Source organism: Motacilla alba, chromosome 2 (assembly GCF_015832195.1).
Source record: "Motacilla alba alba isolate MOTALB_02 chromosome 2, Motacilla_alba_V1.0_pri, whole genome shotgun sequence".
Classification (NCBI taxonomy): Eukaryota; Metazoa; Chordata; class Aves; order Passeriformes; family Motacillidae; genus Motacilla; species Motacilla alba.
In genome coordinates, this window is record NC_052017.1 from 146,738,412 (window position 1) to 146,763,527 (window position 25,116).

At 42.1% G+C, this 25,116-nt stretch overlaps 1 protein-coding gene across 1 annotated transcript; it reads right to left on the reverse strand.

Annotated features, from left to right (window-relative positions):
* Window positions 1–419: 419 nt before the first annotated feature.
* LOC119698117 lies at window positions 420–16,552 on the reverse strand. Its single transcript, XM_038129691.1, has 2 exons — window positions 16,400–16,552; window positions 420–1,644 (listed from the first exon to the last, which is right to left on the reverse strand). Exons 1-2 carry the CDS (start codon window positions 16,439–16,441, stop codon window positions 634–636), a joined length of 1,053 nt encoding a protein of 350 aa, XP_037985619.1. The 5' UTR covers window positions 16,442–16,552; the 3' UTR covers window positions 420–633.
* Between the last annotated feature and the right edge of the window lie 8,564 nt (window positions 16,553–25,116).

The following is a 25,116-nucleotide window of genomic DNA, read 5'->3' on the forward strand; positions in this document are numbered from 1 at the left end:
GACATTACAGATCATCCAGTCCTTGTGTGTGAATGAAGGATTAATTCACCTGAAAACATCCTTGGCAGGTGTTTGCCTAATGCATTATTAAAAATTTCAGTGACAGAGATTCCCATCTTGGTAAACAATATTCTTCAGTGTTTGTTGTCCTTAAAAGTTTTTCTCCTTTTCTGACTTGAATGTCTCTTGCTAAACTTACACTAATTATTTTTTGTTCTGCCAACAGTAGATATGAAGAACATTTTAATTTCTATCTGAAACAAATTTGTCACAGCTGTGAATGCAAGGGCAGTATTCTCAGGAGCAAAAAGCCCCAGACACAGTATTTTCTAGGTTCCTGTTTTCCTCTTGATTCCTCCACCCAGTCCACATCCAGATTTTTTCTGCATGGTCCATGTGTCTTGAAAAGTTATACTCCATGCTCATCTGAGGCCCTTCTAGTGTTGAGCAAAGTAGGTGAGAAGGTGATTTTCTCTGAGCCACTTGTTCAGGCATCTCAGAAATGACAGAGTTGTTCACCAGTATCACCTTATTTTTATTTGGTGGACTACTAATGTCTCCACACCCTCTTCTGAAGACTTCAATCTAAGCACTCAGTCTAAAACATCTTCCTGGGTACCTGTGCTGTGACATTCAGTCATCATCCACCTGGATGATGTCTCCCAAGGCCATCCTTCGAATAGACTGCCTCCTCACAAGAGAGGCTTCATCCATTTCCCTTTGCTTTGCTCCTCGTTCCTTCTGCTTTTTGGACACGTTTTCAATGAGCTTGCTGGCGTCACTGAGGGTTTTTTGTGTCCTCTGCCCCGCAGTTTTCTTCGTGCCTTCTCCCACACTTGGATCCGTGGCCTTTAAGGGTTTGGCTTTCCCGGTGTCTTCCTGCTGCTCTTTTGTGTGTCTTAATCTGAATCGGCGCCGAGAAACATTTTGGCAGGGGTCGGGGATGCTGTCAGGGCTGTTGGGCTCTCCATGCATGTTTGACACCTGGAGAATGGGGATTAATGGCTTACAGAGTGTCTTGGAAGCCTCCTCAGCATCTGCCTGCTTAGTCAATTTAGGGGTTGTCTCTGAAGGCAAAATAATTTGGATTTCTCCAAGGGGTTTGCTGCTTTTAGGGGGTAGAGGATCATCTTTGTTCTCTGGAGCAGCCTTCTCATTCAGCTTTATCTTTTGGAGGTTTCCCAGCTCCCCCTGAGCCAGATTCTTTACCCGTTTCACATGGGGCTCATTGCGCATGGAGTTGATCACCATCAGCTTCTGGGCAGCCATTTGGGCTTCTCTCTGGATGCTCATAATCTTTTGGAGCTGGGCTTCTTTTACTTCCACAGGGATCTCCAGAGGGGCCAATTTCACTGGTCTCTTCAGGGTAGTGTTCTCTGTGCTACACAACTCATTCGCATGATACAGGGTGGGAGACAAAATTCCCTCCTTTTTCACCTTTTCTGGACACAATTTTTTCTCTCCCTGGCATAGCTTCTCTGAAATCCTTGGAGGTGGAGGCTGGAAACCAAGGTTTCTATGATCGCTTCCTGGCTTCCCTCCCGCCAGGAGGAGAACTGGATTTTTCTCAGGCTGCAGGTTCACAATCGTGACTTCACTGACAGTGCTGGTATACTCGGGCTTTTCTTCAGCCATTGGGGCACTCTGAAAGAAAACAAATAGATGTGGAGATCACTCTCCTACATTGTGTTAATCCCCACTTAGGTTTTTATGCCACGTTTAGAAGTTTGAAAAGAGTGTGAAACTTGGTGTCTCTTGAAGTGTACTCCTGCCAACCTTAAATCCTAATTACTGTGCTACTTCAACTGCCTCACCCCAGGATAATCCAAAATAAAGGGCAAATTTAGTCTCCATATCTACAGAATAAATTAACCTGGCAGCTGAGGAATCAGGGCTTGTCTCCTCCATGTCTCTCAAATATTTCTATCCCTCTTGCTACTCTGTCCCAGATATTGACTCCTTTCTACGCAGTGAGCAGGGCCAGACTGTACACTGTACTCACTAATTTAAAGGAAGTTTAGGGCCTCTGCAAAACATGGAAAATACCAGAGGATAAATGTTAGTTTGGGGAAGCTGCTAGTTGAGATTCAGGCATGGATCCTTCTCTTTTCTTCTGACATTCTGTGATCTGGACTTTCACATATACTGACATATGCTTTAAAGGATAGAGTAAGTTCCTTCATTTCCACCAAAATTCTGCCTAGTTTCACAAGGTACTTTTCCATAAAGAAGAGACCAACCAAATGATAATGATTTACTCATGTCAGTGGAAAATACCCTGAAATAAAACAAGATGTTGTTCAGAATACTGTGGATATTGTTCCGATTCAAAAACAGAGTGTCTGGGGGTATTAACTACAGACACTGCTAAATGGCAGATGTGGCAAACCTGGAGTTATTTACTTGCTCTTGTTCAGAGAAGTTTTATGTCATGGCTGGGAGATAATGTAAGAATCAATAACCAGTGATCATTATTGTCAATAATATAAGAATCTCATGGTACACAGGTCTTTGCTGTTCAAATTTCTAGTCCTGCGTGGGCAGTGGCAGGCTCATGGGCAGCATCAGGAGATGGGATCTGCTCTTGCTTTTGTCCAAACAAGGAAGTCCTCTTCCCTCAGGTAAGTTTTTCATTCCCACTCTGGTCTTTGTACACACTTCAGGTTTTATGGGAGAGACAAAAACAATATTCTAGGCTGTATCTGAGTATCTCAGACTTCTAGCCCTTATTATCACAAAGATATGTTAATAAATTATAGTATTAACCTGGTTTTCCTCTGGCAAATAAAGAACATGAGCTCCTTTCATCTAATTAAGTTTGTCTTGCTAATTCCTGTTCACTGTTATTGGTGGGATTTTTTTTAAGTGCCCAAGCTTAGTATCATTGTAAATAAAAATGATACTCATCTTGCCCTTTCAGTTTCTTTCTGTTTTCCAGGAAAACACTTAGGGCTGCCCATGGCTCTGTAAATGTGAAGTGAAACAAAATAAACATAAATAAGCCCTTGTACTGAAATGCAGGCATATAAAGCAATGGGATATGAGAATAAAAGCTCTAATACAAATGGAGATATGGGAGTGGAAAGGAAGAAAAGGCAAAGAATGTAGTATCAATGCATTATCATTTTGGAAAATACTTTAAATTAAAAGATTTTTACTTGCCTTTAAAAATCTAGTACTTGTCTAAAACCCAGCCACCTAGCCAAGCCTATAGAACAACCTGCCTAGACAATGTATCTTTCTACCAAGGACCCTTTTCTGTTCTCATGCTGGTTTCAGACAATAGTGACCAAGCGATTGGTTCATTCTCTGCTGCACTCTTCTGAGGACAATTCAGACATGCTAAGAAGGCTTGGAGAAATCTTATACACAACCTAAATCTGCTTGGAATCCTAATGTTAATGCACTTAGACCCCATCCAAGGCTAATGTGCAAGATAAGCTGCATCCTCTGTTCCCATGCACATATTACTCAGTACCTTTCAGAAATATCCATCTGCTATGTATATACTCCCACTTAAAATTTAATTAAATAATTGGCCCAATCTTGTGGAGGTAATTGCTCTGTGCCTAAAATTCCCTTTGCAGTCAATGAGAGACCCATGTAAAGAATGACTGCTTCAGGTCCTCTGGATCAAAGTATTATGATAGTGATATTACCAAAGGGACCACCATCCTTTATTTAGAAACCACAACCTTCATGTAATTTAAACACTCTCCTTCCTTGTCTCAGCTTGCTGATCCTTCTGATATAAACTGCACAGTAATGAGACAGCAGAAATAGAAGTGTCACAGTACATTACCACTATTTAACTAAATTTACAATATGCCCAGTGGCAAATTGTCATGGAGTGGTTTCAGATCTAGAAAACTTGGTGTCCCCTTTAAATAGGAATCTGATGTCCCTCTAAGGCCGTCTTAGTACCCAGACTTAGGTCCCTAGAGACAGGTGCTTCTACTATTTGTAAGTCATTTTGATTTCAGGAGCTGCTCATTGCAGGACAATAAACACTTGATTATAGGCTAAAAGTGAGATTTGGAAGAGTCTTACAGGAACTTTGCACATCAGCTTGATGACTGGATGAAGAGAAGGGATTGAGCTGAGGTTCCTTTTCAGTGTTGATCCTCACCTGTGTTGTTGTACATCTGATGAAATCAGACAGACACAAAGCAGCATCAGGCACCCTGAGGCGTCCTATTGGCACACACCTGGCAAAAACGGGGAACCAAAGGGAGCCAAGCACATAGCATGAGTTTAGATAACCTGACAACCAGCTGGACTTCAGCCTGGAAGTCAATCTTTCAGCAGGGAAAAGACGCAGGTTGTTGTGCTGTCACAGAGCTCTGCAGGGCTTGAGATCCAAACCACTATTTTATGCACGTCACTTCCCTGTATGGCTCCAAAATACTTCACCAATTCAGACCTACTGTGGGTATACCTGCCAGGAGGTAATATTTAGTTGGTAGCATACATGTTTATAGATACATCATGATTGAAGGGAATCCTTTAAATATTTGAAAGTGTTCAAGGTCAGGTTGGATGGAGCTTTGAGAAATCTGGTCTAGCAAAGTTGTCCTTACTCGTGGCAGGGGGGTTGGAATTGTCTTATCTTGAAGGTCACTTCCAACCCAAACCATTCTATGAATCTATGATCTTCGCTTCCTTTAAAAATCCCTGTTTTCTTAGTCACCCCCATGAGGTTTCCTCTCCTTGCTCAATGAAACCAAATTTGTAGTGCATTTCATAAGAGATAAAAAATAGAAAGCAAGCACGTGTGCACACACACACACAAAACCACCACTCTAAATCCCAAACTCTTCCTACATAACAAAAAGCTTTAATCTCATTGCTACAGGATAATCTGGAGTGATAAGCAGATGTTACACAATTCTGAAGCTTTTCCTTCCCATCATCACGTGTATCAACTGATTGCTGCAGTTCAAAGGGGAGGACACAAATACCTAAGAAAGGAAGTTCACAGATCAAATCCTCCAGCTTATCTGGCTGAAAGCTTCTCCCAGAGTGGATTTTATTTTAGTTCAGTTCCAAAATAAACGCCAAGCCTTCAGTGTGCTTTAATTCTCCATGTGATGCCTGAAGCTCTGCCACTGAAAACCCCTCTGGCATGTGGAGATCCATTACACATGCTGGCATTCATCAGGGGAGAGAAACAATTCAGTTTAAACATCCAGGGATGAATGGCTTTGCTTCCACTGCAGATTGTGTATGTACAGTAAATAGCTCGGGTCATCATGAATGAACAATGCAGAAAACAGAGCCAGCACCTGAATAATTCCCAGAAAAGCCTTCAATATGCAGCCTTGCACTTTGTCAGATGGCATCATTATCACACCTGCAATGTCAGGGACTTAAATCATCATTTGCTGGGCTAGAGAAATTTAAGGATTTTATATTGTCTGTGAGCCAGTGAGTCTGAGGAGGTCAGAGGATCCATTGGGCTGGGAAAGATAAAATACAACCATGTTCATAATCATCAGTACTGAGCACAGTGCTAACATCACACCTGGCTGTCTTGGATCCTAAAACAAACAGGTACCAAGGTGGACTGACTACAGGGACTTCATACAAATAAATTCTTGCTGTGTTTCCTCAGTGCAGGATCCAGAGATAGTGTCTCATTCTGCCACAACTCCCTTTGCACCACTGGCCTCTTAAAACAGCAGTGGCAGCAAGAAGAGTTTCAAAACAGAACAAAGAAAAGACATTTGAGTGCTCTGAAAACCAGCTCATTATCAGGGAACTGGTTTCAAATTCCTTTTCCACCACAAGCTGCTCATGAAATGGAAGGGAAGATATTTTTCCCTCTGGGACTGTGTTTTTCATCTGTAAATTTGTGCTGACTCCCTCTCCATAGGGCACTAGAGAGTGTCAGCTACTCAGCAACAGGAGAAAAGTTACATTAGTTTCCAAAACAGGTTCAATTCCAGTAATTTTCAGAAAACAAGTGCTCTATAAAAGGTGGTACCTGTTGAATAATCAAAGCCTGAAAAAAAATCTATGATTACTTGAAAATTATGTCAAGTACAAGTTTTGCTTGTAGAGGAGCTGTTCTTAATTTGGGGTTTCAATTTGCAGGGGAGTGAAGGTGAAAACATTGTGAAACGTTGTGAAAACATTTCAAATTTGTTAATGAAATTTGTGGATCTTAAGAGTAATTGCCCAATTTCATCCACGTGGCACACTCTCATTCCTAATGTTATTATTACTTTAACAGCTCCTCCCTGAATTCATGAGGAGACCATTTTGAGTTCTAGGAAACCCACAGCAGATTGTCCCTTGCAGGCACACTCAATTTCCAAACCATGGAGTCTTCAGATTTCCCATATGCCTCCCAAGATTTACTGAGCAACCTCAGTCTTGGGAAGCTTCTTATTGGGAAGCAACATTGCAGGAAAGAAGGGGAGGTGCAGAACTCCAGTCCTAATGACAAGTAAATCATATGAACTAACTTTTCCACCTCTAAATAGGGACATTGTTCCTTATTTAGATCATGATAAAAACTTATAAAAAATGAGTAACTAATATTAGACTTATAAATCCAGATTTAAGATATAAATAAATGACCTGTTTTTCAACACTAGCTCTGGATTTGACTCCTTAAATTCAGCCAACTTATTTAAGGATCTAGACTGTAACTCAAAATTCCAGCTTCAGCCTCAAAAATCTTAGTGTCACTTGTTAGAATAAGGAGATTGATTTCCCAAAGTTCTGAGCACCCTCTGAATCCCTGCCCTCTCAACAAGACTGTGTGAGAAGTAAGGGCCTGTACATGCAGCTGGACCACTGCTGACCAGGGGCTGTGTGTCTGACATCACAGCACAAGGCTAAACCTTCTCACTGCTGTGAGGGAAGAGAGGCAGAGATGAAAAATGCAGTGTTTCCTGCTAACTACCAGCTCCTGCTTATGTTACATGCCCACAAAGATCACAGCACGAGCAGAACTTGCAGACAAAGAGATTGGAAGAGATTGAAGAGATTGAGCTCTTCCCTTGCTTTTTTTTTTTTTTTTTTTTTTTTTTTTTTTTTTTTTTTTTTTTTTTTTCTTAATTTAGGGCTTGGCACTGTGAAATCCAGAGTGATGGAGCTATCTGCTGTGGTGGGAGCTCATGCCTAGGAATTAATGTGGTGCCCTGCCCTATCCCACTGATAACAGAGGCCAGCCTTGGAGTCAGGGAGAGCAGCTCTGCCATCACTCAATCTGCCTGTTCTCTCGATGCCACTCATCCATTGCACTCAGAAATACCCAGGGAGACAAGCACCTTTTCTCAGCTCTGCCAGGCAATATTTCATTCAGAACAGAAGAATGAACATCCCTGTCTTCTGAAAAGGAGGTGTCAGCAGTGCCATTATTTTTCTTAAAATACATGCACCAGAAAATTCACTTCTTCAGAGACCCTCAAGCCCACATATCCCATCTCTCCACAGAACTGGGGGTTCATTTCTCCTACCAGAATTGTTCCTTTTTTTTTTTTTTTTTCCTTTGGCCAATTAGGCCAGAAGTGGAAAAGTGACATGACTGCATGGTCATGCAGCTTTGCATGCACCCTTTGACAAGGGCAATTTAATACAATTGGCTTCACTGCCAAAATCTTCTAGAATGCCCAGTTATAAGGCTAAAAACTCCTTTCTCACTTTCTTACCCCTTGCTGCAACACATTTTTTATCCCCACATCTCTAACAGAAGGATTTGAGGTTGTTTCTAGCCTAGGATTGTCTCATGTTTTCACTAGGACATGCTCCCAGTGGGTTGCTTCAGGTTTGGTTTCATCAGCACTGTGGATTCCCCATAGTAGGAAGGATTTGGAGAGGCATTTGGGAGCTATTTGAAGGCTGTGAACAAGGGACAGGAGCCAGCTCTGCCCTCTTCAGCTGTTAGGATCCAGTCTGAGGTGGGTGCCTGAGGCACCCTCCACAGTGCTGGATAGTGACCAGCTCAGAGTCTCTGAAAGCAGCTGCTTCAGACATCGCCTCAGACTGGGGGGTGACTCATCTGCCAGAGATCCTGTCCCACTTCAATGACTTTGTGGCTCCAGTGGCTAAAGGTAAAGGAGAGAAGCTCAGACCAGGGAGCCAGCAGTGCTCTGGAGTCTGCAAAGGAGATTCCAGCTCTTTAATGGCTGGGACAGGCCATTAAACCCTTTGTGATAATTTTGTCATCCACATTCTATGGCTATTACACACTTCAGACTCTCACTCCTTAAATACATTTTTTACAAGTTCCTATTAAACTGTGTGTAGCGTATAGTGTTATACCAGTGTTGATGTTAAAGCAGAATTACCTGCTAGTCCTGCTAATCCACTGATGCTTTGACAGCAGGGATCTTACAAATAGAGATTCTTCATGAAAAAATGATTAAATATGACCTGAAAGGCTGCAGCTTTCCAATGCCCTGAAAACTTAGTTTCCTTGTTGAATGCTGTAGCGTTTAAGGCCAGAAGAATCAACGACAGCCCATCCTCTGATCCACTAATGACATGGATGTTGAAGGATTTTGATGTCATTTTTTTTATCCTCAAGCCTATTATCCATCTCTTCTGCCTTTCACTCTTCAAACAGAGGCTGCTTTAGAGGGATTGAAGTGGGCGGGTGGGGAATGTAGGAACTGTTCTACTTTTTGTATGGACTTAGTCCACAGCCAGAGACAAGTCACTGAATATCTCTGAGCCTCACAATCAAGGGAAGTCTTTTAGATATTTTGTAGGAATTGGGAGTCTGTTAAATCTGCTACACTGCTCGAGAAAATTGCTATAACCTCTATCAACCTAAATTTACCTCTGGCTTCAGCAGGACAGTGTTTGGTGTATTCCACTCTGCCCAGTGGTCCTAAAGTGCTGCAGTGTTGCTCAGTTCCTGTGCTCTGATCTGGGAAGGGCTACATTTCAATGACATGTGGATCCCTGCACCATTTGGAGACTGCTGTAGGATGTTCCAGATGGTAGGCAGAATTCATTAATCTATGTCAGGAGAATTTAATTCATATGAAGGTAGTAAATTGTTTATGTATCAAATAGGCAGGACTAATACATAAGCATTCAGGGCTGAATCACACCAGGATACAGACACACACAGCTCAAAGTGAACTCAGCCTTTTGGCTGTTACAAGAAGAATCAATTGAACAGAATTATTGAGTGCAGATACTCTGTATTTGGGTAGAATATGCCAACACAATAGCTGCTGCACTGTTAAAACAACCCACCCCTCCCCATGGTAATTTTAACTCTATCTTAAGAAGCCAGCAGTGATTGAAGAGAGAAAAAACCATAATAATAGAGACAGCATCTCACAGCCTGGGCTTGCTGCTGCATTTGCATTGACGTCAGAGCAAACAAGATTAAATGAAGGCAAGCACAGCTACAGAAATGTGACCTTAAACACAGCCTCAGAGTTGCAGATACTGCCAAAATCTTAGCTGTAACTCCACCTGGCTGGCTGATGTAGGCACAGAGATAAAGTCTGTGAGGAGCTGCTGAAGATCCCAGCAGCAGCAGGCATGGGGAGAGCTCTTCTCACCACGGAGCTCAGGGCACAGTGCCACAGAGAGGAGCCAGGGTGGGGCAGAAAGGATCCTGCTGACACCACAGCCTCCAAAAGGAGCCATTGAGGCTGGCAGAATGTACAGCAGCCTCTTACTGCTGGGGGTGCTTCAGTCCAGGCCAGGATTAGGGCAAAGATGGAAAAAGGCATGATCCCACTTTCCCAGTCACTCGCTCTCTTTCCCTTTGCCCACTGTAACCTTGACACTTTTGAGATCCAGTCTTGGAAAGCTAAAGCCACAGAGAGAAGCAGGCCACTGGGAACAATGGTTAATGGCACCTTCAAAAAGCAGAGAACAATTGCAGCTAGAAGTTTGTTACCATAGGACCAGAGCCCATTCAAGTCTACTCAATAAAAAAAAAAAAAAAAGCATGATTACGTGGTGACATTGCCAAAACCTGAACTGTTCACTGAACAAAACCACAAAAAATTATCCACAACCAATAAAAAAAAAAACTCTCTGGCAAGAGAACAACATCCCTTCAAAAATCCTAAGCAGGGAGATCCCAACTTCCCCAGACACTATGATTTAGAGTAAATTGAGGTATTTCCTTTGATTTAAAGGACGGGATTACCTGCTGTGCATCACTTAAACCTCTCAAAACCAGGCTTACTCGGGGTATGGAAGATTTAATGACTTCACTGGGTCTGACTGCTCTAGCATTATTTCACTTCACATTTGCCACAAAAGAGATTCCATTTTGGATCTGTGGGGTAAAGCACCTCTCTAAAGATTCAGATGGAATCAACCAGAACAGCAATTTCAGGCTGTTTCCCCAATTTGGAGAAGATATTCCAAACACAAAGATAAGTCTTTTTTTATGTCTCTGTATTGATGAGTTGCTCTGGAGTGGTTCAAGCACATGGGGATAGCTTTGGCTGACAAATTACGTTGTAGAACCTTCCCAATCAATTTGTCTCAGCTGAAGAAACCTGGAGATAGTTTATCTGTGAGCTTCTGAGAATTAAATACTTATTGTGTTTGCTCTTTAAGGTATTTACAGACAGCCAGACAATTTTGTGTCATCTGCAGCTTAGAGTCCATAATAAAACCAGGTAAGTTCCCTGGTGGAGGTAGAGATTCAATAATTAAACTTAGCCTACTGCAGCCTAAACTTAGCCTGCATTACACTCAGGGCTCCATCCAGATGCTCCTGTTACGGGCTAAGCAGAGTGCAATGAGGACCTAAAAACCCTTTCAAAGCTTTGTCCCTGTGGTGTACAGAGTTCATGGGGGCTTACTGCCTTTCTGGTCTTGTTCCAGGCACAACATTCAGACAGTATTTTGGGGAAATGCAGGAGCTTTTGAGAGCCTCTTGGATCAGATCTCAGGACCTTGAATCACTTTCTGATCCCAGCCTGAAGAAAAGGAGAGAGTTGCCATGTTATGTCGTTTGGTTTTTTGTTTTCCCGTGCAGCTCTGTGGGTACAAATACCTCTGCAGAGATATTTGGCTTGGATAGTGGTAGGTTTGTAAAATCCAATAAATCTCTAATCAAATTTCACCAAGCAATTGTTCCTCATCCTTAGGAGCCCAGGGATCTAAGCAGTATTATGCTACCTAGCTTATTACTGAAGGTCACTGAAGACTCAATGGATCCTTCACTGCATTTCTTCTGTCCTCTCTTTGACATATCAAAGAGCTGTTGTTGCAAGAATTGCAACTGGTCCTGTTTTAGGACCAAAAATCTTAGAATATCCCATGCAGAATTTGCTGATCCTGCCCACATGGATCACTGGTGCTGTCCTGGAGACACTTAATGTACCATTGAAAGGCATAGAGCAGCAGTTTTTATTTCTTCTGAATCATGAGGTATGAGATCGTGGCACTTATGACTTCTGCTTTTAAGCCTTTTCTAGTTCATCAGCCAAGAGTTGCTTTTTTGATTCAACACTTAGCAGCTGACTTTACTTAATTTGGAAAAACAAACAGACCCTTTGCTTCACTCTTGGCCAAAAGACAATCAACTTTAAAACAGACAAAAGCTGCTTGCAACTCCAGCACTGGCTTCCCCCTCTGTCTCCTGACTTACAAGAAACCATGTTATTGGAATAAGGAGCAGCTTATCCACCAAGCATCTGAATTTTTATGTGTGGGTGATATTCCAGTGACCTTGCCAGTGAAGAGGACACCCTTACTTGCAGATGCCCCCATTAGTCCAAGTGTTCGTGTGGGAGAAAGATCTATTAATTTCATTGTGGAATTTCTGAATTCAGCTTGCCAGCTTCATAGGAATTTTGGTGACTGTACTCATCTCCCACTATTTTATTTCTTTTTCTGCTTATTACCATTGCTTTCCACTCAGGAGTCAGGATATAAAGGAAAACAGTTTTTCTCATGGAAATTAAACACATCTCACTGCACAGGACAAACAAATCCTCAAAAAAAATATCAGCTTTCCAGCACGATGCCAGGACTAAGGCAGCTGTGTGCCTCCCCAGGTAAGCTGCTGACCCTCGAAGGCACAAGGACATTTTCTGCCATGTGAGCTGGTCACAGAGACAATTTCAGCTCTCCTGGAGAGTATAATATAAACTAAGAGCTTTTCCAGTATGGTCCATAACACCAGTCCAGGTAATTATATTATCCATAGTTTTGAAGACCCTCCTAAAAATTTGGAGTTGTTCTGCCCTTGTGCTCAGAAATTCATCTCTCAGTAGAAATCTTTCTGTTCCCTTTGGTGGGTTTTAGAAGTAAACCAGCAAGGAAATCTTCAGTATTATCCAAAGTCAGATGTCTGTGCTGTAACACAGAGCTACACCCTGGGAAATCCTTTCAGATCCCATCAGGCCTTGATTCTGCTCCTTTTTATAATCAGTGATGGGACTGCCCTTGATTTCAACAGGGGCAGAACCAAGATAGGGATTGTTTCAAATTGACCAGGACAATTCAACAAGTGTTATGTAGTCTTCACCCCATTTTATGTGTGGCTAAGGAAAAAGGATACCTCCCACACATATTCCTCTTGGGCATTCCATATGTTCTTCAGCTGATGATCCAGTGAAGCTCACTCACTACATATGTGCAAACAGCCCATTCAAGCATTCTTAAAAGTGAAGAAAAGTAAATATGAAGCCTGTCCTTGTTCAAAATTCCATGCAAGGCCTCAAATTCAAGTGGTAGTAGAGTCTTGCTTCCTCCTGATTTTCTGAAAAAACGCAGGGTTTTCCTCATCTGTAGAACTGTGCACTCATTTGTTTCCATGGCATGAACATCTTTGGTCTTTTAAAAATATCTCTGTCTATACCAACACTTTTATTTTCAGCTTCAAAAGTCACCCAAACCAGCACTGTCTCTCAAAGACTCAGATGCTTTCTCTTAGCACTGTTTAGCACCTCATCTTGTTCCTAGCTCAGGGACCTTGAGTCTCGGGCTCTCCTTGCTTTGTCTCACCACAACTTCTGTTCCTGATCCCTGCAATTTACTTGAGAAGGAGTAAATTTTTCCCTATAAGGCTTGGAATGCTTGTTGGGATTTGTTTTTTTCTGCTGAGAGGTGCAGTGGGCTACCTTAGCCTCGAAGATGGTGTGTCTTGGCACACCCACACATCTTTTTTGTGCCTGTATTGCTTATTCTAATTCAGCAGCCTACTGTCTTATCTAGTCAGAGTGCTTTGAAAGGCAAATCCTATCAGAGCATAATGGGAAGGAAGTTAAAGCTATTAACAGCAGATTCTTAGTGGGTCAGGGGGCAGAAGGGGAGCTCTCTAATCATCTTCAGATACATTTTCTTTCCTTTCTCATAGGCTTGAATAATAACTAAATATCAGCTCTCAATAGCTTTAGATTCTATTAGCACATTCAATCAGTAACTCAGAAAAGGAGATAAAAGCACAAATACATAGAATCACACAATCATAAAATCACAGAATGGTTTGGGTTGGAAGGGATCTTTCTATCCCCTGCTGTGGGCAGGGACATTCCCCTCTAGGGCAGCTGTCAAAGCCCCTTATGAACAGGCAGGGCAGGAGGAGTGGCTTTTCACTCCCCATCCCTGGGAACATCTTCAGGGAAAAGAGCTCCCCCTCAATGGAGTCTTGTGCTAGCTGTCCTTCCTGATAATTGTGTTTTGGGCAGAAAAGAATAGAGGCATGGAGAAGCCCAGAGTGAATCAGGAAGGGACATAATTCCTGTGAAAAGGAGGCTTCACTGAAACAATATTGGTTTCCTGACATCATCTTCTGATCAAGTAACAGAGACTCCTCCTGCTTTCTGTCTCCTTCATGGCCCTGCACTGCAGCCCCTGGCTGAGCTCCTCACCTGAGGAACTCTACCATAGTGACAGGGAGGCATTTTTCCATGGCTACTGTCATTAATTACCTTGATAATTTCCATCCTTAAACTTCAGGCCTGAATTATTACTCATTTTCCAAATCGCCCAGCCCACTACCCTGTCTAGACATCTCATTTGGCAGCTAGACCATATGAGTGCTGCTGCCTTGATTAAATAGTTGGTACAATGTGTATCTTCTTACCCTCAGTTGAGTCCCTGGTCAGGGTTGTTTTTAAACATCTCCTTCCCAGCAACTGTTGCATCAAGGGCGAAGGTATTCAAGGGAATCAGGGAAGGTTTTTGGTGTAATTCAAGGTGATCTTCAGCCATTTTAGAGCAATGAACAACACCTTGTGTAGTGGAGGTGTGTATACACTGTATACTAAATGCAGGGATTATAGTTCCTCTTGTCCAAAACAGACCAATGTTGGGCTTAAGCCACATATCTTACATGCTTTAAATAATTAAAAACCAAGCCCTCTTGCTGCCTTGCAGGACATTTGGTCCACTCCATCATGACAGATTAGAAAAAAAAAAAGAATTATCAGATATCAGCTCTTAATCTCCAAATGCTCAGACTCAGGAGCATAAGTAGACTTAACATCTCTTGATATGGTTCCCATATTGCAAGCAGACTAAATAAATATCTCTATGGTCTTAAGGCTGACATCAAACCATCATCTCATAAAAAAAGACGCTGGCTGAAAAGTGTATGGATAATGGGGGAAGATGTTTTTGTCTAATGGTCTTACTTGTCAGTTTGTGAGAAAACATTCCCAGAACACCATTGCCATTGGCTATGTTGTGATAGCAGCATCCCTACCAATCTACTTTGGATTACCCCAGAATTCAGATGTGCAGGTTTCATCTCACAGCACGGTCCTGAAGAGCTTCTTCATGCTCATGAGCTGTGGAAGGTTTGTGTAGCTCAGGCAGAGAACATGCCCTACACCCTCTGCCACACACAAATTCCCTGTCAGCATTGTAGCTCAGGCATGACTGAAGCCAGCTCTTTCCCTGTTACTCCAACAAGCACATGAAATGCTTTCCTCATTTGGAAAACTACCCAGTTTCCCCAAGTTTCAAAGTCCTTGTGTGCAATCACCTTTTTGTGGGATTTTCCTCCTTGTTTGCATTTTCATATTGCAGAAATAAGAACAATATTCTCCTCTGTGTTCCATGAATTTCTTTGTTCAATTCACTGATCTTGGAGATCTCCTTAAGGACATTAGGCAAATCAGGCCTAAACATTTCCTGAATCCTTTCCCTGCTAGTGAAACCTGATGGTGGTTATTAGCAGCTTGGCTTTAGAGTTACGTATGTGTTGGGATAAGCTGGTCTATTTTAGTAGCAATTTTCTAATCTATCAGAAGATAGATTAGATCTCAAGACAAGATAGAGAAGATCTCAAGACAAATACATCATGAAAAGCTAAAAGCATGCTTTACTCACAGAAAAATCCTAAGAAATGTAGTGAGAAAGGATACAGAACAGTTGTAGATACATTTTAAAGATACATAGAGTTTAGTAGAGCTCTCCTCAGTTTTGCACCCATCCTAGAGGCCTGAATAGGAAGACTAGACATTCATAGATTCATAGAATGGCTTGGAAAGGGCCTTAAAGATCATCTTCTTCCAACCTCCTGCCATGGGCAAAGACACTTTCCACTAGACCAGGTTGCTTAAAGCCCCATCCAGCCTAGCCTTGAACATTTCCAGGGATAAGGGGAGTCCACAACCTTTGAGCAACCTGCTCCTACATCTCACCACCTTCATAGTAAAGAATTTATCCTAATATCTAATCTTCCTGACATCCAGGCTAGCTCTACCCTCTTTCAGCTTTGTTGGGATTCAATGAAGTTGAGGGGAACTACCTTCCATTCACACCCACAGGCCTCTCCCTCTAAAGACTACACCAAGTGGTCCTTCAGGGAAAGATGTCAAAGGCTGAAAGATCATATTGCATAATTGTCACCACAACACATAATGGCAGACAGTCTCCAGATGAAGAAATCTGTAGAGCCTAAACATCCAGTTTGCAGCTGTGTGAAATTGTCACGCTGTTCATAACAACCAGAAGGATTGAGATTGCAAATTTATCTGGCTTTGTTTTTGCCAGCATAATTTTCAATCTTTACATGCTCCAAAGATCACAGGTTCCTATTCACAGCCCCTGTTAAATATCCTGAAATACATATCTTCTAGAAAACTGTTCTGTTTTAGCAGTTCTTTTAACTAGATGCTTCCACGAGGAGGGATTTTCAGCCCATTTTTGCTGTACAGTTCATTGTTCCTAATCTCTCCATTGCCATTGCTATAGCAATCAAGTGCCTGTGATATGCCCCAACTAGAAAATGTCTTTTTTATTTCATTAGCTCCCAAGTTGAATCCCATTACTTATTAATAACCTCATTCCACCTCTGCTCTGCATTGATCCCTCTTATCAGCACTGGCTCCTGCTGCCTTCTCAGCTTTCTCAGTGTAATGTTTTCAAAGGTAAAAATTTCCAGCCATCTCTCCAAGCAAGACTCGTGTGCAATCAATAAGAAGCTCATTACTTCCACACTTACCAGCCGTCCTGGCAGCTCTTGCTTTGCTCGTTGTTTTATCATTCCCCAAAAGTGTCTCCTCCTCCTCCTCCTCCTGCTCTTCCTCCTGATGAGATGGGTTTACTCAGCGGTGCTCAACCTGCTACAGCAGGGAAAGAAGGGACCAGGTGCCTTGTTTGCTCAGGAGGACTGAAAGGCTTAGAAATCTTACAGAGTGATAAGTGGGAGATTAGGGTCAGCATTACTGCAGGCACCAAGGGACTGAACAGATTCTAATGCCAAAAAAAGCACACCTGAATGTGTTGTATTCTACTAATTTCTTTAAAGAGAGGAGTATTTTAGTATTGGTATTTAAGTACCCATCTTTAAAGAATCCCCCTCCTCCATCTATCTTTTTCCCGTCATGCACTTTTTAGATTCTGTTTGCTTCTCTTCTGTGCCCTGCTTGTCCTTTATCAAGTCTTTGCTCTCTTTTTACAGGAGAATATGACCCCAAAATCCTCACATCTTGCACACCCTGCAATTAAGCAGGGTGTTGATTCCTAAAAGAATGCATTTGAAACATTTGTGTTTCAACATCTGAGTAGAAAATGTCTGATTTTCTGCAGAACCAGTGATGGGGTTTCTGGGTATGTTTGGGTTCTGAAATCCCAGTCATTTATGTTATATCCTAATTTCAGTGCATAATGGGAGGCCTAAGTCTGGGGAAATCTGATAGCCCACAGGGAGGAATGTTGAGAGAAAGGTGCTTCAAGCCTTATCAAACCTTACTCACTCAGATGCATCATGAACATCCATTGCATGGAGTAGAAGAACTTTTCTAAGCTCATACTGAAAGTGCAGCAAGTTTTAACAGCCCTAATTCCATTGGCAGCACACCCAGGTCTGTGCCAAAAGGAAGCAAGGCAATATGAGTGAGTGATGAAAACCATGAGATCACCCAGCCTATGACACCTGGGAGATGACAATAATGCAGGTAGGGGCTAAATTAGTGAACAGAGATACACAGTGCATTTTATAGTCACTATGTGTGTTCATTGGGTCAGGGTCTCACTTGGAGGTGGATAAACTAAGCTCTAGAGGTTTGGTTTTCCCATTATAATGACTTAGGTTCATCTAAGGACACATTTTTTTCTGATTTATCCAACTTGCATAAACCTTATGGTACACTGCCCAACACAGGGTCCAGTGTCTAACTCAAGGCCTCTGTTCATGCTATCTCTTCACTTGTTTCAAAACCCTTCTGCAAGATCTTGCTGTTTGCCATTTATCAGACTCTGTATAGTATTCACTGTTCTCTGTGATTCACTCTGCAAAATCTTTCCCTAAATTATTCATCCTTCACCCCCAGCAGTCCTTACAAAGCACCAGTTGAAGGCATGATGTGAATCCCTGCTGCTACTTAGCAGTGCTGCAGCAAGATGGACACGTGAGTTTAGGCTGGTCATTCCAAGTTAAACCAGCCACACTTTGCTGTGTTTTTGGCTGTGTTTATTTGGTGCTGCTTAACTGCCCTTCAGTGTCACATATGCCCAGCTCTTCTGCAATGTCCTCTTCCCATGTCCTGCCACCTCCAGGCTTTGCTTTCCTACAACATAGTCCCATTTCAAGGTCATCAGAATTACATGGATCTCCTGGCAGTACCCAGATGCTTTGGTCTGTGCTGCCTCACACCCATGAGTCTTTTAAAAAGAAAAGCCTGATCTTCAGAATTTTTAAATTGTTTTTTCCACTGATCCTCATTTGGAGAAGATGCAGATGTTTCCCATTTGGCCTCCATGTATCCACTGACAGATGCTCAGCAATGTCAGAGCTTATTTCCAGCCTCTCCTCAGATGCACTGATGAATGCCATGTTTGCAGCAGTCTTGTCTCCAATGTTTTTCTAAACCATGCTATTGTGGGAAGCAAACCTATTCACAATTGCTGTCAACCAGTGGGTCTGGCCTTAGAGTGGTTCCCGAGCCTATTTATTTTTGTTTCTATCTTGAACAGCTCCAGGAGCTGGGCTTTTATCCACACCAGCAGAAATAGATACATTCAGTAACAGACATCCAGCAAGGAAACACAAGAACTTCAGAAACATTCTGGAATTTAATCAGGCTGAATATACACTAATAAATTAAATATGCTTGGGTACATTTTTTTCCAAACTGAAGCCAGCTATTCAAAGTGCACTCTGCCAGGCCTGGATTGCAGATCCCAATGGGTCTGTACCTGGAGAGAATTCAGTTATACAGCCAAGGACAATGTCTTGTCACTAATGCCACTGGGGAGACACAGTGCCCTCTCCCTTCTGGTTTGAAGAGTCCATGATCTTAATCTGAAGAGACTTTACTGGTTTTGTAGGGGAGAGTTTTACAAGGAGATAAATGAATATCCAATGTTTTCCCTATACACTATGTATTCTGAAAAGTCCATCATCTTCCCTGCAAATAAATAGAGGATATATCATCCCTCCTGCTGTGATATCCACCTTCTTCATCCACCACTGATTAGGAAGATTACTTTGCCATAGATATGGAAGCCAGGGGAGCTGCAAGGATCTCTGAGGAGCAGCAGATGAGCCTTGACTTTTAGCAATAACCACAGTAAACCACATCACTCCAACAAATGTGTGACAGCGCAGACAGGATTATATTCCACAATATTCCTCAAATTATGACTCTGAAGAGTAACTTGCTTAAGTACATGTTCCTTCTGCCTGCATACCAGTCTGGGAAAATCATGGTTAATGATATTTTTGCTCTCGGACATTTTCATCCAGGACTGAAAAATTCACAGCCGTACCAAATTCTAAAGGCCAGCCTCAGGCAGTTCACACACCCAAACACAAAGGGCAAGAACAGTTTCAGAGCCTCAATGTCCAGCTGTATTGGCTGATGCAGCATCAGTGCATGCAACCCTCAACCTTCCTGTGGCCAAGTTAGCCACCAGGACTTCATGAAAGCTCCTGGGTCCCATCATGCTGGGCTCAGTCTAAATACCACTGAACAACAGCCTCTCAAGCATTTAGAACACAAACAGAAAATGCAGCCCCGGAGAGGATGTGGAGGCACCAGAGGGGAGGTGATCCACACCAGTCTCAACAGGAGGTTAATTGCAGTCATTTGGGTAGCCCAGCCTTCCAGCCCCCTGGCTGGTGTGGAATGTGTGCTTCTAACCCTTTGGAATGTGCTTCTGTCTTATCATGGAAGTATTTTTCTTTGGTTTGTTTTTGGTTTTGTTTTAATTATTATTTTATCCTGATTGAACTGGATGGCGCGTGATGACCTTGGAAAATGCAATCCTGAGCCAGCCCTGCCTCCAACAAGGAGCTGATGCTCCTGAAGGCTCCCAGGGCTTTGCTCTCCCAGAAGGAGCAGAATGACTTTCCCAGCTATGTTTTAACAGATCCTTCCAGACAGTGATGTTTAATGGCTGTAAAGATTCAGCAGTCCCAGTGTCACTTTAAAAAAGCAACAAAACTGGGATATATGAGTTTTCTAGAAATAAAAATCAAATAAAATACGGCATTTTGCTGTTAACATTATGATTTGAGCTAAGCACAGCACTATGGAAACTAGCTGTTTAAGAGAATATATTCTTTGCTACAGGAGTTTTTACTTACTTTGCCAGGGTCCTTTCCAGAGATAACAGTCCATAAGACAAGTTCTTCAACCCCTGAGAAAATGGGCTATTGATTTATATTTTCATTTAAAATTACATACTTTTTCATCCCTGATGTGTTTTTCTGTTTTTTGTCCAGAGTTCACTAACTAACACTGAAGTGAACAGATGAGAGATATGTGCTTACACTTTGGCAGAGAATTGCTGAGGTGGGGAGTTTTCAATAGCAAAAAGAAAGATGGAAATGCCTAAGCAGTTATTTTAATCAATTGTTCTTTCTAATGAGAGCAGCTCGGGGGGTAAAGTAAGCAATTCAATATTAATGTTAAAATCCTCCTAAATCAAAGCTTGGAACAGACTCTCTGGATTGGGAGTCAAAAATAATTAAGATATGCCAATACATTTTCACCAAAACCTTTTGGGAACCCCAGTTTATGTAGATTACCATGAATGTGTAGATTAACATGGATGTGTAAATTAAATTTATCTCTTTTTTTTTCAAACAGAGGTTTAAAAAGGTCTGAAAAGTATGGTGGAAACAGCAGTCAACATCTCTGGGTCAGTGCAGAAGGTTACTGAAGGATTTACCTTTTTACATGGGCAGATAGTGATGGACAAGGGGGAGAGGTTTAGATCAGATACGTGCTGGGTTTGCTGGGTTGGGTCCTAAAAAGAGGAGAGGTTTAGATTAGAGATGTACTGGTTTGGGCTGCACCCAAACCAGCACAAGATATTATGAAGAAATTCTTAACTGTGAGGGTGGTGAGGCCCTGGCACAGGTTGTCCAGAGAAGCTGTGGCTGCCCCATCCCTGGAAGTGTTCAAGGCCAGGAGCAGCCTGGGATAGTGGAAGGTTATGTATAACCCATGGCAGAAGGGTTGGAAAGAGATGAACTTTAAGATTCCTTCCAACCCAAAGCACTCTATGATCCTTTGGTTGTGTGACTCTTACTGACTCCTCTGAGCTGCTTCAGACACATCAGCAGTAAAACACTCCCACAAGAGATAATCACACACTCCCTCTCTTGCTTATGCTTGTGTGGACACACACAGAGCAACAAGAGTTCAGATACATTTCAGGCTCTCAAGGCAGTGCTCTGTCCTGGTTTTTCAGCTGCCTTTGAAAACTAAATATTCAGAAATTGACTCAGGCACAAGTGGGTATGGCTCTCGAAAGATTACATGGGGGAAAAAAATGGTTTTTGCAAGACAAGCTAGAAAGCAAAAAAAAAATTCAGTTTTTCAAAAGAAACATTATACACAATCTTGTTCTAAAGTATATGTGTGGAATAGCAAAAGGCAAATTGCACTGAAAACTGGAATACAATGGAGATGGGGTAATCAGCTTATGGGCTGCTTTCAGGCAATAGAGAAAACCATGCAATAATTTTCAGACACACCTTCAGATCTCACTGCCTTCGCACAACAGTCTTATGTAAGCAGAGGCTCTTCAGAGCAGATCTCTTCTGTTTTCTGCCTTCATTTGTACCTTTATAGACATCAGTGACAAATCCAGTCAGAGTCTTCTATTCTCATGAAAATGAGAAATAATTTCAGCTGCATCTGTTACACATTGCATGTTAAATTACAGATTTGTTACTGTCTTCACAAAAGAAGTCTAGGTGACCTCTTGCACCTATGTACAATAATTATGTTAACAACTATGATATATACACAAATTCTCTTTTCAAGTCAATGACCGTTTTTTATGTGGATTTGACTTCATGAACTGCTTGAATGGGGAAGGGGCACTTATTCTCCTTCTTTAAAAAATTTTTTTCTCTTGCTGAAATGTTGCTGCAAACAGAAGTTGAGAACCTTGAAATCAGGTGTGAAGAGGAAAAGCAGAGGGCACTCTCCTTTGCTAAAGTTCACACTTTTATGGTAAATAATAAATTAGACAGGAAGGTAGCCAGAAATACCAACAGTGTCTGCACAGGTGAATTTTTGCTGGCTCAGAGTTCATACAATATATCCCCATTGCCCAGAACAGACAGATCAGATTTAATCTCCCATAGTCTTTCTCCAGAACACTGCTTAACTCAAACGTCTTCAGTGTGAGGCCCAGGGAATTGGGACAGAAAGAACTAGAAAGAAAGAAAGAATTAGAATGCTCACTGGTATTTTTTATAGATTGATGATGGACTTCTAAGCTGTCAGAGTCTTGCTGTGGGAAAGGAGGGAGCATACCTCACAGGGACATGGAGTTCTGTGAATCCATTGTTAATCCAGTCAAAAATTCTATAATTTAAACCAAAACAAAACTCTTTGTTTTAATATTTGTGCTCATTCTTTCATTGCCTGTCTATCTCCTGTGGTTGACCCTCTCATCCTTACTCAGAAAGAATGGGAGGTGGGTTGTGCCATGTTGCCAGTACCCTGAAATGTCCATCACAGGCAGTATAAAATCTGTGGTGGGGCTACCTTCACCTTCTCCTTTGAGAGGTGTGGTGTGTGATGTTAATGCTGATACCTTGCTCTTCCTCAGTTTTGGGTCTGCTGGAGTTTATTTTTATAAATTTTCTTAACACCTTTTTTTTAAAATTATGCTCATAGTGCAGCTTTTTTCTTTTTGTTATCTCCAGAACTAGCCTTTACCTGAGCAACATAGGGCTGCATTTCTGCAGCAACCACTGACTGATCTTTAATATTTGTGCTTACAGTTTGGGATCTCTGTTATCATCCCATGCCTGTAATCTTTCACACCACATTTTATTTCAAACTTACAGGCTGTTCAATTTGCACTGTAACTCTTTTTTATCACTGCCAACTGAAGCTGATCTAAAACAGACATGGACCATAATTACCTGACTGCTAGAAAATTACAATTGTTAAAAAAAACAAAGTTAAAATCCACTCAGCCTGAGCAAGACAAACTAGCCATCAGTCTGGACTGACTAAGCCTTGATAATAAAGTGCAAAGCCTATGCTTTAACTTGTATCAGCAGAAATCAGAATTACCAGGCTGCAAAGTCTTCCTGCTCTACATATGTCAAGACCTGTCACAGGAAACTCTAGAAGAAGACATCTCTTGGGATGTTGCCAGTTGGAGGCCCCAGCCATCTGATAAGCCCTGGCAGCTCCCATCAGCTCATCTGTGGCACCAAAACATCCCTGAATTCACATCAGGTGGCTGCTCCTTGGCTGCTCTCTTGCTGCTTAGCTCCCAGGAGGAGCAGAAGGATTTTAAAATCTCCCCAATTTCTAAGCGTGTGTCTGCAGCCTTTAATCACCACAAAAGACCCTCTCTAACCTAATGGATTAATCAGAATATTAGTTTGCCAGAATTTTATCCTACACTGCCATGCTTTCTTGTACTTTTGATCTCAGCTTCCTGTGTAACCCCCTGCCTCTCATTGCAATACAATTCTGTGGTTGCATTTTGGTGTGTCGGCAAATAATAGAATCAAAAAATCATGGCATGGGTTGGGTTGGAAGGGACCTCAAAGATCTTCTTGTTCCAGCCCTTTGCCATGGGCAGGGACACCTTCCACTATCCCAGCTGCTCCAAGCCCCACCCAGTCCAGCCTTGAACACTTCAAGGGGCATCCACAGCTACTCTGGGCAACCTGTTCTAGTGCCTCACCACCCCCACAGTAAAGAATTTCTTCCTTATCTCTAATCTGAACCTACCTTCTTTCAGTTTAAACCATTCCCCCTTTCTTGTCACTACATGCCCTTGCAAATTATGCCTTTCCTTGTATTACAAGCCTAATAAAAGAACACTTCACCTCATAATCCTCTTAACTAACTCTTCCTTCTGTGTGTTTCTGTCTCACTACAGTACACCAGTCTTTGTGTGGGTGCAGGCTGCCATGAAGCAGATACTGACTTTTCAGCAGTTTCTTTCATTTCTATTCATAAATTTGGAAGTGTTACACAGAACAGCTCCCAAAGTCTTTGACCAAGAAACTTCTCACTGAACTGAAAGGTTAAACATCACGTACTTTGGCTCACTAACTGCATATGAATTCACAGAATCACAGAATCAAAGAATAAGCTGAGTTGGAAGGGACACACAAGGATTATCAAGTCCAGCTCTCTCTTGCAAAGGACCATCTCCAAGAGTCACACCATATGCCCAGGAGTATTGTCCAAACACTTCTTGCGCTCCAAAAATTAAATTTGGTTTCCTGGACCTATTAAGTTCTTGGTAGTTTTCTTCTGTTTTTATGAGAGGAAAGTCAAGGTATAAAATATATCCTTAATTCAGACTTCCCATGCCACAGATCAGACCACACAAACAAATAAGTAAAAAATAAATCAAACCAAGCTTGTGATTTGGAAGTTTCCCTAGAACTTTTTGATGAACATACCCAGAATTACAGAATCACAGGAGCTCTAGAGACCATCAGATCCAACCTCCCTGCTCCAAGCAAGGTCAGCTGGAGCAGGTTGCTCTGGGCTGCATCCACATCCCTGTACTGTGACTCACAGCACAGCTCAGAGCTCCAGGGCACTGGGCAGGCTGCTGGGCAGTTTGGCCACAGAAATCCTTCCAAAAATCCTTCAATTCCTTGCATGCTTGATGGCAGTGCTCATATTTAGTTTTATATATTCTTGTGTGGATACCTGCAGAATGTAGGAGAGCCAGCAGCTTTATGAATCCCTGGATGCCTTCACTCATCTTTTGATTGGGGCACGACCTCAGTGTTCTCCTCTGCACAAGGACTGAGTGAGAGCCTGCTGAGCCCAGAGCCTTGTGACACGATGGCACTGATCCTCCTGTGCTGGGACTTCTTCTGACCCAATACTGCACTTTGGTAGCATAGCTCTGGATAACTTCCTCCTTGCTGTCAAAATGCCTGCAGGACTCTCTGATGGCTGGTACAGTGTATGTGATATACTCGGGAGATGGGCTGCTGTCCCCAGGCTTTCATTCTCCTACAGTGCTGCTTTAACTGCTGTGGTGATGTCTCATTTTAGAGATGACAGTTTCCCCTTCAGTGGGCTCACTGAAACACATCACATTCTGTGTTTTGAGAAACTAAAAGAATGTAAAAACTGGGCCTTCTTCTGTTTGCCATGTTACTGTGTTGGCTTTTGAAAATATTACTTGCTGCTAATTATCCTTAATGCTAATATTAAGACATCACAGTCGAGCTAAGTAATTAGAGGAAGGAGAGCATCT